The sequence below is a fragment of the Momordica charantia genome (genome assembly GCF_013281855.1).
Source record: "Momordica charantia cultivar OHB3-1 chromosome 9 unlocalized genomic scaffold, Mcharantia_2.0 BLBB01000009.1, whole genome shotgun sequence".
NCBI classification, from domain to species: Eukaryota; Viridiplantae; Streptophyta; class Magnoliopsida; order Cucurbitales; family Cucurbitaceae; genus Momordica; species Momordica charantia.
The window spans coordinates 4,405,705-4,421,757 of NW_028275167.1; the positions used below are offsets into that span (position 1 = coordinate 4,405,705).

At 30.7% G+C, this 16,053-nt stretch overlaps 2 protein-coding genes and 1 long non-coding RNA gene across 3 annotated transcripts; 1 reads left to right on the forward strand and 2 right to left on the reverse strand.

Moving 5' to 3' along the window:
• Positions 1 to 7,691: 7,691 nt before the first annotated feature.
• LOC148208861 (uncharacterized) lies at positions 7,692 to 10,214 on the reverse strand. The gene is made up of 2 exons (XR_015787396.1): positions 10,075 to 10,214; positions 7,692 to 8,758 (listed from the first exon to the last, which is right to left on the reverse strand). It is a non-coding gene; the product is annotated as an uncharacterized LOC148208861 (long non-coding RNA).
• CYP86B1 (cytochrome P450, family 86, subfamily B, polypeptide 1) lies at positions 7,975 to 11,273 on the forward strand. The gene is made up of 3 exons (XM_022298032.2): positions 7,975 to 8,783; positions 10,071 to 10,551; positions 10,623 to 11,273. Exons 1-3 carry the CDS (start codon positions 7,975 to 7,977, stop codon positions 11,022 to 11,024), a joined length of 1,692 nt encoding a protein of 563 aa, XP_022153724.1. The 3' UTR covers positions 11,025 to 11,273.
• A 1,893-nt stretch (positions 11,274 to 13,166) lies between these two features.
• LOC111020508 (uncharacterized) lies at positions 13,167 to 14,585 on the reverse strand. Its single transcript, XM_022297195.2, has 2 exons — positions 14,257 to 14,585; positions 13,167 to 13,815 (listed from the first exon to the last, which is right to left on the reverse strand). Exons 1-2 carry the CDS (start codon positions 14,548 to 14,550, stop codon positions 13,252 to 13,254), a joined length of 858 nt encoding a protein of 285 aa, XP_022152887.1. The 5' UTR covers positions 14,551 to 14,585; the 3' UTR covers positions 13,167 to 13,251.
• Positions 14,586 to 16,053: the final 1,468 nt, after the last annotated feature.

A 16,053-nucleotide genomic window follows, 5' to 3' on the forward strand; every position in this document is an offset into this window, starting at 1 on the left:
TCCAAATATAATATGCCACGTCATGCTCTCTTCACTTCGTCATAATCGAGATTTATTCTTTTAATTCTTACAGGGGAAAATAATAATAATTTGAACTTTGAATCCGATTTGTTTAATTATTATTATTTTTTTTTAAAAATCGATTTGTATTTGTTTGCTTCGAAATGAAACCTTTGAAAATCTATAAAGACCATAAATTAATTATGTATATATTGCGATAATAATATTGCACACGTGCTCTCTGCTGGCTCTTAATTACTTTTGTAATGCATTTTTTATTTTAATTTGAAATAAAATTGTTATCCCTAAAGTTTCCCATTATTTTATTTATTTTGTTTCTAATGTTCAAAGGTATATTAAATGCCTTAAAAAGAAGGTATACTGAAGCATAGCTCAAAATATATCTTCAATTAAAAGATTTGCAATTTTATTTTATTGTATTAATAAATATATATATATATATATATATAATTCCATGAATAAAAGATAATTTCCTTGTTATATGATATCTACCCTATAAATTGATGAAAATTTTAGTAAAGTTTACCTTAATTTTTTAAGGATAAATATCGAAATATTTGTTTAAAAAATACTCTTAAGTATTAATTAAAAAAATTTAGTAAATTTTATTATTAAAGCTGCATTTTAACATTTATTTTTTTACTTAAAAAAAACTTAGTACATTATAATTTTTTTTTTAGTACAAGAGTTTGAATTTTAGAGTTTACGTTGGGTCAAACTATAATTTGTTATAAAATAAATGTAAATATATTGTCCAATTTGGGTAAAATCGTGATTATCGTATTAATTCATGACTTAATTTGCGATTAGAGTAAAAATTCAATGTTGAATCTCCGTCACTAGAAAAAGGCATTAAAAAGGGTAATTGGACCGAATCTCAAGGTGAAGGCTTTCACCGGGATAACTTGGACTTTTTCCACAAAAAGAAAAAAGGGGAAAAAAGCAAATAAATATTAGAAAATTTTCATTTTTCTTATGTGTGTAATTTTGTATTTTATTTTGGGAGGGGATTGGGTTTTTTTTATTTATTTATTTAGGGAATTACAAAAGTAGTAAAAAAGAAATATGTGTTTATATGTATATAGTATTAAGTGTAAAATTTGACAAAAATGATATAAATTGTAAACTTGTACTGAAACCAGCAAAAAATTACTTTGGTTAAAAATTAATGCAAAACATGTGCTAGCTTCTTTGTTAGTATTATCAGATTTTAGGAGTTTGTGCAAATGTCATGGTTGATAGCTACAGTAGTGGATGAGTGGATGTGTTAGTTGGAAAGTTTGTAGGTTAGTGGCTTCTTAAAGTCCGTGGTGTTGGTTTAGAGAGAATTTGAAAGCTAGTGGCCTGAACAGTAGGTCAAATTGAATGAATAGAAGTTCTTCTATTTGTACATTATCTCTTGCTAATTCTACTATGTTATTTCTAATGCTCGGTGAAGATGAATGGTGGAAGTAATGTTTGTGTAGACAAGCTTAATTATAGTTATTAGAGGCTATTTAGGGAAGCTTTTTTTAAAGGACAAGATTTGTGGAATCTTATATCTAGACGATACTCTATAAGATGATGAGGTACGCAGTAAGTGAAAGATCAAATGTGGCAAAGCTTTATTTGGTTTATTTGCTAGACAATATCAAGCATGTTCGTGAGGTAGATTCTACAAAGCACTTGAAATGTTGTTTACTAAGAAGAACACAACAAGGTTGGTGTATTTGGAGAATGAACATGCTAGAAAAATTCAAGGTAACTTATCGGTTTTAGAATATTTTCTGTCAGTTAAAACTTTAGTGGAATGTAGTCGATGTGGGAAACCAGACCATATTAAACAAAATTGTAAAGTGAAACTTAAAGAAGCACGAGTCTAAATTAAACAACTCAATTGGAAACATTGATTATTTTATTTTTAGTACAACGTAAGGGAGTGGAGGATTGAACTCATAACCTTTTGATTGGAGATATATGTCAAATCATCGCTGAACTATGCTCGCTTTGGCGAGAACATTGTTTATTAATTGATGCTATTGTTCAACTCATTAATTGTTTTGTTAATACTTCTTTTTATAACGGTAAGTATTGGTTTGATAATTCTAGTTTGTTCTCATCATACTACTATTGGATACGTTTTTCCTATGTACTCATCAAGAACTTTAATAACATAGATTTTTTTAAATACATTATGTGAGGAGAAGATTCGAACTCACGACTTTTTATCAGATATAAGTGGCTTAATTAATTGAGCTATGTTCAGATTGACTTTAACATCGGAGTATAATGCAAATGAAATAAAATTTCTTGGGATGCAACATTTTTGTTTCCCAAAATGCCCTTTTGTTTTAATAAATTACCATTTTTTCTCTTAGTTAACATTTATATTTAAATATGAGTGAGGCTTGCTCAGATTAGCATTTTCCCAAAGATCAATAAAATAAAATATTTTATATTTTGATTATTAATTTCAAAAGAGGGTCAAATGAATTTTTTTGACCAAAGGAATTAAATGATTATTCATTATTCAAGATTGCCTTTTTTTTTTCTCCTTTTATACTTAAGATTGCTTTAGATGTGCTTTTTTATCCGTTGAATCTTCCACAAAAAGGGATATACTTTTTTGAAATTCTAAATAGTGACAGGTGGCAGCTTCTTTTTGGCCACAAAGGTACAGAGAATATTGAAGATAAAATTTTGGACCAATAAGAGAATGAAGTAGGAATTTTCATCCTTAAAAAAAAAAGGTTTAAACTAATTTTGGGCACCAATGTTGAAATTGACAAATATATTCTCAAATAGTTAAAAAAAAGGGCAATTTCATTGTATCCTCCTAAATTGCATCCACTTATCTTAAAGATTTTAATTTCATTATGAATATTCGAAAATAAATAGATTCGTTTTGTTGCAAATTTCTTACCAGATCAATTTAGATAGACAGGAGTGATCTCGTAGTTCTATAAAGTGGAGACAATAGAGTCAATTCCAAACCTCTGCAATTTCATAATTTCCTTGTCAAATGGCCTACGGTCCAAACTCCTATGAGAGGCAATAAGGAGAAATTTTCCGTAATGGACGAAAGCTTAAGAAAAATGTATAGAACCTTTTAACAAGATGTATAAAAAAAGCACTATCTCGTTGTGGCATTTGAGATAGTGCATTTGAGCCCATTGTTAAATGTCATTTAAATTTCATCTAGAACGAGATGTAACCTTTTAGATTAGACATCATAATAATGTAAAGTCTAACAACATTGAAAATATATATAATTAAGTAATGAAAATGACAATATTTTAACCTTATCTATCACACAATTAATTTGGTAAAATTTTGGACTTTTAGAAAACCATCCAAATGGTAGTTAATAATTACATAAAATTGAGTTCGTTTGTTTCTAATTAAATTGATGCGTCCAATGACAATTTTGACCTTCTAAAGCTAACTTTGCTTCTTAGAACAGAAATAGTAATGACTTATTTTGTTAAAGGAAAAACAATAAGTTTGGATTTCATTAAGATTTAAATCCATTCCTTAAAACTTTTATAATATTTTAGATTAAATTATAAATCTCGTGACTTACATTTAATCTCTTAATTTAAATTTTGTATCTAATAAATTATTGACATTAAATTTATTAGTTTAATATCCACCATGAGGTGAATTGGGTGGTTGATTTTCTTCTTAAATAGTATCTTCTAAATCGTACTTCCATTATTTGGTCTTTGAACTTTTCCTTAGACTTCGTAGTTTTATTGAGAATAAAGACCATTTTCCATTATCCATGTAGCTAGTTCTATTTAATATACAAGTACAACTTTCTTAAAAAAAAATATATATATATATATATATATATATATATATATTAATTGAATAACTTAAGCATTTCAAGTAATCTAATTTGTTTGGCACAGTAACCCATTTATCATCATAATTATTTTCCCTACAATCCATTTAATTTACTTGTAGTTAACACAAAATTTCTTTTCTTTTTCAGTAGTCACGTTGCGTAATATAATTTTTAATGATTATGATAAGTACATGTCATGGACACATTAAACTGATAAAAGTTAATAATATGAATCTATTAAATTAATATTAAAATTTAAAGACAATTGAAACTCTTTAAAACTTAAGAATTAACTTTCGTTATATATATATTTTTTTAAACTACAACCATCAATAATGAGGGATGAAATTTGTAGGTTAATCAATATTTTAGGTTTAATTACTATTTTGGTCCTTGTATCATTGGTTTTTGTTCATTTTGGTTCACATGATTTCAAAAGATCTACTTCTGTCTTTGTACTTTCAGTTTTTTTTTTCATCTTAATCCATGTACTTTTAAAAAGTAACCATTTTTGTTCATTCAATTTTTGTTTTATTTAATTTCTTTCTATCACAATTTTAGCATGACATTTCGCTCAAAGTGTAGTAATAAATTTGTATTAAAGAGTTTCCATTTAATATAAAATTTGTGCTATTGTAAATAGGGATCAAAAAGGTCACTTTGTAAAAGCGTAGACATCAAAATAGATGCTTTGAAAGTATTTAGACTAAAATGAAGGAAAATTAAAAATACATAGATCAAAAGTAGACGTCTTGAAAATACCTTAAACGAATCAAAACTGAAAAATTACAGAGATTTGTTTAGAATAAATAGGTAAAATTGGGATTTTCTTTTAATATAACATATAAAGCAGAGATTCAAACTTACGACTTTTTGATAGTAGAACGATGGGCTGCCTCTAACTATGCACATGGGCCTTCTGTCTCAGTAGGAAAGAAAGCCCAAATGCCCCTTCACTTGTCTAAATGGGCTGGGTCTTGCGTCCATTTCTTATTCTTTTCTCCATCAATTTCTTAAAATTCCCAAATTATCCTCACATACAAGAAGTTCAATAATTCTAATAAATTATGGAGAATACTTTCATAGATTTAAAATTTATTTATTTTACTTCATTAATCATTTTGTTATCTCACCAATTTAAACTTAGCCCGTTCTTAAATTACTCAGACAAGCAAAAAGGCACCCATTTTTTCAAAATAGTGAAAAGTGTGTAAAAATCACATTTGTTATTATAATCTTAAACTTTGGATTTGAGTAATTACAATTCTAAAATTTTAAAATCACACTGACTTAATTAACTTAATTGCACAATTTTAAAGATTTGAGAGTATAATTGAAACAACTACATAGTTTAGGAGTAATTTGCACATTTCTCTCTTTCTGAGAGGGAGTTGCTTTCGTTGAAAATTTAAACTTGCAATTATGGGTGATTTTTATTTTTACTTTTTCACTTCAAAATGTCACAGATATTAACCTATTTTTAAAATCATCATTAAATATGTTTTTCTATTAAAAGAAAAACCATTTTAGCAATAAACGTTATCCATTGACCAAAGGATTTTTTTTTAAATAATGTTATTTTAAAAATTAATGACATAAATAATGTAGATTATAAATTATTTTCAAAAGTAGGGTAGTGAAATTACAGTCAATTTTAGCAAAGATGCAACCATTCACAACAATTTGTACACGAAGTCGCAGCGCTTTCTCCTCCTAATCGTAACCATCTGCGATTTCAATTTGAGGTGGTTTCCAACTTAAACCATGCATAAGATTATTATTTGATATATATATATATATATATATTTTTTTTTTTTGTTATAAAATTTTTTAAACTTCTTTATTTTAAATTTCAAGAAGAATTTCCTTTACCTAAAATAGAGTTGTTATCTCTTTGAATTGGCTGCCAACTTAATCAATCTTTTTTGTTTTTCAATTTCTTTATTATAAAAATATCTCAATTTCAATTAATATTTTCTTAAAATAATTTTATTCTCCAATATTTTAATTTCTTGATTATAAAAATATTTAAGTTTCTTTATTATAAAAATATCTCAATCAATTAGTATTATTTAAATTAATTTTCTTCTCCATTTAACTACCATCCTAATGTTTTGAAGCAAAAATATCTAATTGTTGCCAGAAAATTTAAGTATTTTTATTTTCAATTTGTACGTTATCATTTTACATAAGTGATTTTTTTATATAAATTATCATACTGATATATCTCTACTTGTATGATGTGAGATTTATTAAAAAAAATGTTTCGTATGGAATCTATGCTTTCAGATATAGATGAAATAGTCAAAATATTAATACATGGATAATATTTTATATGGAAAATAAAACAAAAAAACTACATTGATAAATATCTAAATATCTTAAATGGAAATCGCGTGCATTCTACATGTCTTTTCATAAATGGAAATCGCATACATTTTGTGCGACTTCAATAAATGGAAATAATGTTCATTGTACGCGACTTTCCATAAATAGAACTTACGTACATTGTATTGACTTTCCATAAATAGAAATCACGTATGTTGTACGCGACTTTCCATAAATGGAAATCATGTACATTGCACACGACTTTCCATAAATGGAAATTCCGTACATTGCACGCAACTTCCATGAAAATCGCACATACTCACCTCTCAATATTCATTTCATGTATGACATGTTGGCACGTAATCGCATCCATTGCATGTGATTTTTTACTTTGATAATTTAATTTGAAATTTTTTTTATTTAAATTACATGTATTTTGTTATTATTTTGTTAAACTAGACCGATTGACCAAATCCATTTAATATATTTTTGTTTTTACACAAACAGAAAAGAAACAAAAATGACGTTGAAATAGGTTCCAGATGCCCAATATCTGCGATCAACACGAACACCAGATAAGCCTTCATTTCTTCTCTTCGACACAAGATAAACTGTGCCTCTCTCAAAGCTTGTCGGATTGAAGTAGGGAAAAAATCCATTTTAAATTATTCTGCCGAACTTAGAACTTTCACCAAATTTATTTATCTTCTCTAAAACGTTATGCCTATTGAAAGGTGAGCAACCCAATCTTTTAGCATAAGTTAACCCTAAACCCAAAAAAAATTGTCCACTTGAGAAAAATAGTTGGGGAAAAAATGCAACTGATAAAATTTTTAAATGGAATTAATTAATTAATTAGTAGGTCATCGGCCACACCCACTTCGCATCCTCCCAGCCAAATTGACACTCCAAAGCAGTTGAAAATTTCAACTTTAATTTCTCCACACAAATCCTTTATACATCCACGTTTCCATGACATATCCACGTAGTACAAGAAAATCGACAAAATATGAAAGGTATCAACAAAACGTCATTAATATTAATTATTTTTAACTAATTTAGAGATTGAAAAAATTTTATTTGTTAATTTAAATATTTTTTACGATTTTTTAATTTTTCTAACTTTCACAGAAATGTTTATCGACATTGACATTTTATCGGTATTTCCATCGAGATTGACATTTAAAACCTTGGTTCCGACCAACATCCTTCAAAAAAAATATTCAAAGTTACCCAAAATAATTCTTTTGATTTTGTTTTTTAGAAGTACTTTGGAACTATTTGATCACTATATATAATCTAATGATTTAGAAAGAAACTAATTAAGACATAATATTCTATTAGAATTTTGAATACCAACTTCCACATGTTGAACTCAGACAAAAAATCTCTAACACCCCAGGAAAATCACGTTTGGAAAATTATTTACTTTCTCTTGTTCTTGCTCAAATTCATCTTGCAAATAGTTAATTGAAAACATGTGTGCATTTTCAAGTCAACAACAAATTCTACCTTTACAAATGAAACCACAACCAATCATAAATTTTCAAAATAACGTTGAAAACAATATCTGTTTTCTTGGTCATGGCTGATAAATAGAAGTTAGCTTATCTAGGCCATCTTCCTCCTCCAAGCAACATAGAAAACCAAACATTTTCAGCTCACCAAATTGAAACCATTTTTTTGGGTTAAAAGAAAATGTAGAAACAAACAAGCCAACTTTGCATGCCTTTTGTTGCCTTATATTGCATGACTATTCCACTTATTATCACCTTTTTTAACCAAAACTTCCTCCAATGTTTTCCAATGCAATTCCATTCCTTCATCACAAACCTATGATGGATTCCAGCAACCTCTCCTCCTCCTCCTCCTCCCTGCCCCCTCTAATTTCCTCCGGGAAGTTCGGGTTCCGGCAGCTCCTCGATGTCCAAATCTTAGAGATCTTCTTTGCTCTTTTCGTGTTCCTGGCCATCCATGTCGTTAGACAGAAGCGACGTTACGGCTTGCCAGTGTGGCCAGTTGTTGGGATGTTACCAGCTCTGATCACGGCGGCGCGTGGGAACCTATACGAATGGATAACTGAACTCCTCCGCCGCCACAAGGGGACATTTCAATTTCACGGCCCGTGGCTGAGCAGCCTCAACTGCGTCGTCACCGCCGATCCACGGAACTTGGAGCATCTTCTCAAGACCAAATTTCCCTCCTACCCTAAAGGGCCGTTCTTCCGCGACACGGTGAGGGACCTCCTCGGGGACGGGATATTCGGCGCCGACGATGAGACGTGGCAGAGACAGAGGAAGACGGCGAGTATAGAGTTTCACTCGGCAAAGTTCCGGCGGATGACGGTGGAGTCGCTGGTGGAGCTGGTGCACCGGAGGCTTGAAGGGGTGTTGGAGGATTACGCCGGACGGCCGGCGGCTGTGGACCTGCAGGATGTGCTTCTGAGGCTGACGTTCGATAATGTGTGTATGATTGCCTTTGGGGTGGATCCCGGCTGCTTGCGCGGCGGCTTGCCGGAGATTCCATTTGCTAAGGCTTTTGAGGACGCTACAGAGGCCACTGTGTTGCGCTTCATCACACCTACATTCATATGGAAAGCCATGAGGTATAATCTCTAGTTTGAAAATTTGCAAATAGTTTTCTGAGAGTATCTTTTTAATCTTATGTCTATAATTTTTTTAATATTGTTTTTGCAAATAATATAAGAAATGCTTTCTATTATCTATGTTGGGCGAAGGCTTTTTGTGAAGGGTGTCCAAATGGCAGTTGTGGAACTGAAAAGTAACTTGGTTTTGTTTCGCGGTGAAATTTTGGTGGGAAGACAAGAAACTCAAAAATCGGAACTTTTTTCTTTTGATTGTTTACTTTAATCCAATGAATTCATAAGTAACAAAGGAGTTTTAGGACCAATTTGGTAAAGTTTTAGTTTTAGTTTTTTTTTTCCCTCTAATTTTTCGATGTTTAAGAAACATAAGCATTTGATAAGTATGTACATTTCTCCTTTTTATGAAACATTCCTAAAATTGTATATTAGTTTTACATTTCTAGTCTAGAAATATAAAATGCATAATAAATATTAAAAAATAAAGATAACTAAAAATTTTGAACATTTAATATAAAAAAAAATTCATGTAAAATTTTTACTTCTCTCTTTTTATTTATTTATTAACAATTTTAAAGAAAGAAATACAAGTTGAAAGGGTTACTATTTGTCAAATGTAATTATGTCTTTATTCATTAAAAAAGAGACTTGCTAGTTAGAAAGGCTTTTTTTAAGTGTAACAAATGTTTGGGAAAGAATCTAACCTTCAATCTTGATAAAGGTAATAAATATCTTATAACTAAACTATCTCTCATTGACCACCTTGGTAGTAAGACTTACTTGTACAATCAACGGGCATTGGTTGTTTTGTACCAACTTTTGTATAAGACTTTTATTTTCCACTAAAATATCAATCTCACCCTCGCATATTGTTTGTTAAGAAAAAAAATGAGACCTACTTATGCTCATCATAAGTAGGTAAAATGGCAAATATTTAACAAAGAAATTTGTTATTTTAACCTATTTTGGTCTCCTTTTCGACATAGTACCTTAAAAAAATAACAAGTTTGTTTTCAAATTTACATTATTTTTTTTTTAAGAATAGTCTAGACGATGGTAAAGAAGAACTTTGATATCAGTAGGAGCTTCTAAGTCGTCTTCTTTTTTGTAACGCAGAAATTATCAAGTTTGGAAAATAATATGGTTTAATGCGCTAAAAAATACTACCAAAAAACAAAATAAAAAAACAAACATTTTATTAAGTAAAACTCTTTAAAATCTTTAATTAAAATTAAGTGATATATTAAAACAAATTAAATTAAGTGGGTAATTAATTTACTTTTTGAGCAGGTACCTGAACTTGGGAATGGAGAAGAAGCTGAAGCTATCGATAAAGGCCGTCGACGAATTTGCAGAGAACGTGATTCGAACACGGAAGAGAGAACTCTCCGCGGCGGCGCAACCGCAAGCCGAGAATCAAAGATCCGATCTATTGACCGTGTTCATGAGGCTGCGGGACGAGCAAGGGCGGCCATTCTCCGACAAGTTCCTCAGAGATATCTGCGTCAATTTCATACTCGCAGGACGAGACACATCTTCTGTCGCATTAACCTGGTTTTTCTGGTTGCTCGATCAAAATCCTGATGTGGAAGAGAAAACTCTCGCAGAGATTTGCCGAATCGTCGGCGAACGAGAAGAGGCCCAAACCGGAGAGCTTCGATTCGATTCGTTGATGTTCAAGCCAGAGGAAATCAAGAAAATGGAGTATTTGCACGCCGCAATTTCCGAAGCCCTAAGATTGTATCCTTCAGTACCCGTCGATCATAAAGAGGTAATTAATCATTCATATTCCTCTTCTGAAAACGAATTTCAGAGATCTGATTAATAATCCTTCCGATTCAGGTCGTGGAGGACGATGTATTCCCCGACGGAACGATTCTGAAGAAAGGAACGAAAATCATCTACGCAATATACGCGATGGGAAGAATGGAAGCGATTTGGGGGAAAGATTGTCGCGAATTCAAACCTGAGAGATGGATGAGAGACGGCCGGTTCATGAGCGAATCGGCGTATCGATTCGCCGCCTTCAACGGCGGACCTCGGCTGTGTCTAGGAAAGGATTTCGCGTACTACCAAATGAAGTACGTCGCCGCTTCGATCATCCGCCGGTACCGGGTGACGGTGGCGGCGGGCCATCCGGTGGAGCCGAAGCTTGCCCTAACTTTCTACATGAAGCACGGGCTGAAGGTCAATTTGATTAAGCGCGAAGAGGGGCAGATTCGGAAATTCATGAAGTTAAATTGATTAAAGCCCTAAAAATTCCATGGGAGTGTTAATAATTTGGAATAATTGTAATTTCTTTTTGTTCCTTTTCTTTTTTCAGATTGGATGAAAAATGTTTCGTTGTATTGTTTTTAGAAAAAAAGAGTGAGAAAAGGAAAATTTAGGGCTGGAATTATGCTTTGATTGATATATTTTGGTTTCGGGATTATGTACTTATGTAGTAAATAAATGACTTTGACATGAATGTATATTTTTCAAACTTTTTTTTTATTTGTAATTTCTTTGTTTCTCCTTAATTTTGAATTAGTATATAGGTAAAAATGAAAGAAAAATACATTTTCGATCAATGAGATTTGGAATAGGTGTGTCTATTTGTTCGTTGAAGTTTTAGAATGAACTTGAGATGAGTGTCTATTTGGTCAATGAAATTTTAAAATAGACACTTAATTTTTTAAGTTTGAAAAATGGTTGCAAATGATCCCTAAACTTCTTTGACTTTAGTTGATTGCTAGTGGGTTCACTCTCTTTACTTCTTCCCTACCTCTTTCTCTCCTATCTTCAGCCACCAACTGTATTTATCCTTGCTACCTGCCTTTGCTGCATTGTCCTGTCGTCGTTGTGGTGCTGTCTTTGTTGCCATCAACAGTTCATTTTTGTTATTGTGGAATAAACTTTGCATACACATGTAAATTGAGTCTATTTGACTTGGATGATTAACATTTTAAAATGGAATCTTGTTTAGTTGTATTGTTGCAATTGTCTAAAAAAACTACCATTTCAAAAAACAAATTAAGTTGAGTTATACTTGAAGATATTGAGGTTAGGATGAATTAAGAAAACATTCATTTAAAAATTCATTATTAAAAAAAACTTCAATTGGTATATTAAAGAGATCTCAATTCAACAAATATTTGCTCTATTTCCTGAAGGATTGCATAATTGTTATCAAAATGAGTTAGAGAATAATTCATTCACCTCTTATTTCCATAGAAAAGGTTAAAAAAAACGGTCAGAAAATGTGGAAATTTCAAAAGAAGTTTGAGAATTAAAATTGAAAGTATAAAATAATGTTAAAACACCACGATCAAAATGGATAAAAATTGTCAAAGTGAACATAGCTCAGCGGCAATTGGTATATATCTCCAACTATGAAGTTGTGAGTTCGATCATCCACCCCCACATGTTGTACTAAAAAAAAGATAAAGATTAGTTCAATGGTGTTAAGACATAGGTCAAGACATATGGCTTTTTGTCTCTAGAGTTCAATCTCTTATCTCTACATTTTTTATACTAACAATAATAATAAATAGATATTCAAACATAAAAATCAAAATTCCAAAAATTTTAGAAATAAAATAGAAAATTGATAATAATAGTTATATTATAAAAGAAAAAACTCTCACATTTTCAGAAAGGAATATGTTTCTTTTTAGATTCAATAAAATAATGTAAAGATTCAGATGAATGATATTTTAACTCGTTGAGATAGGTTGAATTATATGTTATAATTGGCTAAAAAGTGAAATATCTAGTTGAGAGATGGTCTAAAATATTAGGCTGAATCCATATATATTGAAAAAATGGGGATGTGCATTGCCATTGTCTTGCGATTGATAAGTGAAAAAGACCCAACTTCCCAACCAAAAAGCATGAACAAGTTGTAGACTAATTAAAAACAAAAAAGGAAGAGAAAAGAAGAAACTTCTAGAATACTTTTTTCATTTTATCTCTCGAATGTTTCCATGTCCACTTGCCTTACCAAGACACTATTGAACCCTAGCTAGGTCCTGCCAACTTCACCCAATAACTATTACACGGTAACAAGTAACTATTTAATATGAATTTATGTCGCATTAATTAACATATAAATTGTAGTAAAAAAAACTTAGAGTATAGTTTTTTTATGTCTAATTTTATTGTGTAATACATAGGGACAATTATCAACTATACATGTCACTTTATTTTGTTTTCCTGTCTACTTTTTTCTATTATTGTTATATAAATGCACATATCGTGTCACTATTTAGTTTATTATATCACTAAGATTGATCATATTAATCATATTTAAAATATATTAACTAAATTGACAAACAAACCATTGATGATGTATAATACACCTAACATTCAAAAGTATTTATGAAAATTAGAATGGACATTTCTTTTTCCAAAATAAAAATTATATATTACAATCAAATGAAACAAATTCCAAAATCAATCTCAAACATAATCAATGGGTCAATATCTATTTCTATGCTTTTTTTAGCATATTCTCTCGCTGACTTCTATAGAGAAACCCTTTTAGAATCACTAATTTTTTCTTAAGCCCTTCAGAATACGAGTCTGATCCAATAAAATCATTCTCATCATCTTCTTCTACAATCGACTCTAAGCTTGCAACAATGAGAATCCACGCTGCCGTAGATAAAATGGCGCACATTCTTCCCCACAGTATCATAATTGATAATGTGACTATAAAAATCGAAATGGCGGCCGCTGATCGATACTTTTTGCTCATCTCATCGCCGTCCAACCCGACCCGCATGCTTGTTGGGGGACTTTCAACTTGAACTCTACGGGTTGGGTTCAATGCAGGGAATGATAGAGATTTCGATATGGCGGGGACCGGATTTGTAGTTATTGGATCCTTCCTTGCGGTCGGTGATACGGGTTTAGTGAACCGACCGGATCGAAATGACTCGAGTCTCCGGGTTAGTGAGAACCTTGTTTGACTTTCACCGACAGGTTTCTTTGGCGTGTCTGAATGTCCACGAGTTTCAAGGATGATTTCTTCTACGACGTCCTCATTTCCTACCTGAAATGGATGGAAACAGATTCTTTCAAAAAAAAATAATAAAAAATCTAGAAATAACATATACATATATACATATATAAAAGAATATATCTCTAACAAGATAATAAAATTTCTCATCAAGTGGAAACTAATATCAAGTAAATACACTTCGTTTAATTAGGAGTATCGTAGAATTTGTGATTAAAAAAATTAAGTATAATTAATTTTTTAAAATCATTCCTATTTTAAAAAATTATTTAAAGTGATTTTATACTTTCTTAATAATATCAAGAAAATAGAATGTATTTAGGGGTGTTGTAGAATTTGTAATCAAGTATAATTAATTTTCCAAAACAAAGAGATTATTCCCGAATGCACCTTTAAATTTTTTTTTCTTTTTCGCTCTTCGTCCTATTCTACAATTTAGTTGGAAAATTATAGGCAATGATCAAATGTGCATACCTTTTCCGGCCTCCCCTCGCCTGCTTGATTCATCGCCGGCGGTTCCACGGCGGCCAGATCTTCACTCGGCGGCTTGTAAACGGTGGTCGAAGCTAGAGATCCCGGTGCGAGCCGGTCGGAGTCCGGATTGGACCGGTCGGCCAGGAGAGCAGAGCGAACCGGCGGCTTGGCGTGAAACCGCATCCAAGAAAACGGACGTTTTGTGTGGGCGGCGGCGGGTTTGAGGGGCTTGGAGCGGCGAAGCTTACCGGAAAATCCGAAGCAGCAGAGAAGTTGAGGTTTGGATTTGGCCATGGAAGGAAGCGTGGGAAACTAAGGGAAGATTTTGGCATGGGAGTCTACGATTTTGGTTTTAATTGCTTCGCAATATATATATATCATCGAAATTAAATATATTAATTACGTGGCTTAGAGAGACATGCCTATAAATATAATATACATGGGTGGGTGGGGTCCATGTATGCTGACGTGTCAACTCTTTCCACCAAATTCTATAATGACTTTTTTAGTACAATACGTGAGGGTGGATATTTCACAAATTTTTGTTCGAACATAGATGTCTTAATTCGATACTCAAATCAGCCAAATTTTATAAAACTTAAATATATAAAATAATGCTTAATCTGGTAAGTGATTCTCAAATTTCCTTCGGTCTTAAATATATAAAATAATGTTTTTGTACTTCATTTTGGTTTAAATACTTCTATTTTTTTTTCATTTTAATTAATCCTACTTTCAAGTTTGTTTTGGTCTCTAAACTCTTAAAAACGGACTATTTTTTGGTCCATTCATTTTTATTTTCATCTCATTTCTTTTTATCATAAATTTCACCTAACACTTCACTCACAAAATATCTTGAAATGTATCTGTAAAATTGTATCAAATGGTTTCTATTACACATAAAATTTATATTAAAATTGTGCAAGTAAAGATCAAAATAGTTACTTTCTAAAAGTATAGGAACCAAAATAGACGTTTTGAAAATATACGATTTAAAATGGACAAAAGTTGAAAGTAGAAATATAAACATTAACCAAAGCTGAGTTGGAAGACCAAAATAACATTTAAATATAAAATTTTTAATTATACTCTTAGTCTTAATATTTTTTGATGAATTGTTTACGTTGAGTTAATTTAATCATGAACTAAGGAGCTCAATACTTATCTTGTAAGTGAAATGGTTTACTTTGAAAATTTCACCAATAAAGGAATTAACTATAAAATTCTACATATATGTTTAATTTCACTTGTCATCTCACCTCAAAAAAAAAAAAAAAAATCACTTGTCATCTTGATCTATTAATAAAAAGTACACCAAAAATTTAGACCTAATTTTATAAATCATTCCATGAGTAACTCATTATTATTTTCTATCCTTTTATTTTCCCTAAATAAAGATACATTGATTAATGTTTTTAGCTCAACAATGTAAAAATTATAACCATCGATCTTTTAGTAGATGATATATGTCTAAATTAGTTGAGTTTTTAGTAGATGATATATGTCTAAATTAGTTGAGTTATATTAAGAGTTAAATGACCATTCCTATTTATAATTGTTCTATCCTTTTATTGATATTTTTAAATAAACTATGACAACTTAGGCAAAAAAATTGCTTCCTCTTTCCCCTTAAGAATCACTACATTCTAAATAGATCATGGTTTCATTTCGATATATAAAAATGTTCACAAAATTTAATTATATGTTAATAAATTAAAAAATGTAAACTTTTTAAATAATTAAAAATACTTACAGCAAATTTCAGATACAAAGTTGACATTTTTTTTGGTATGATTG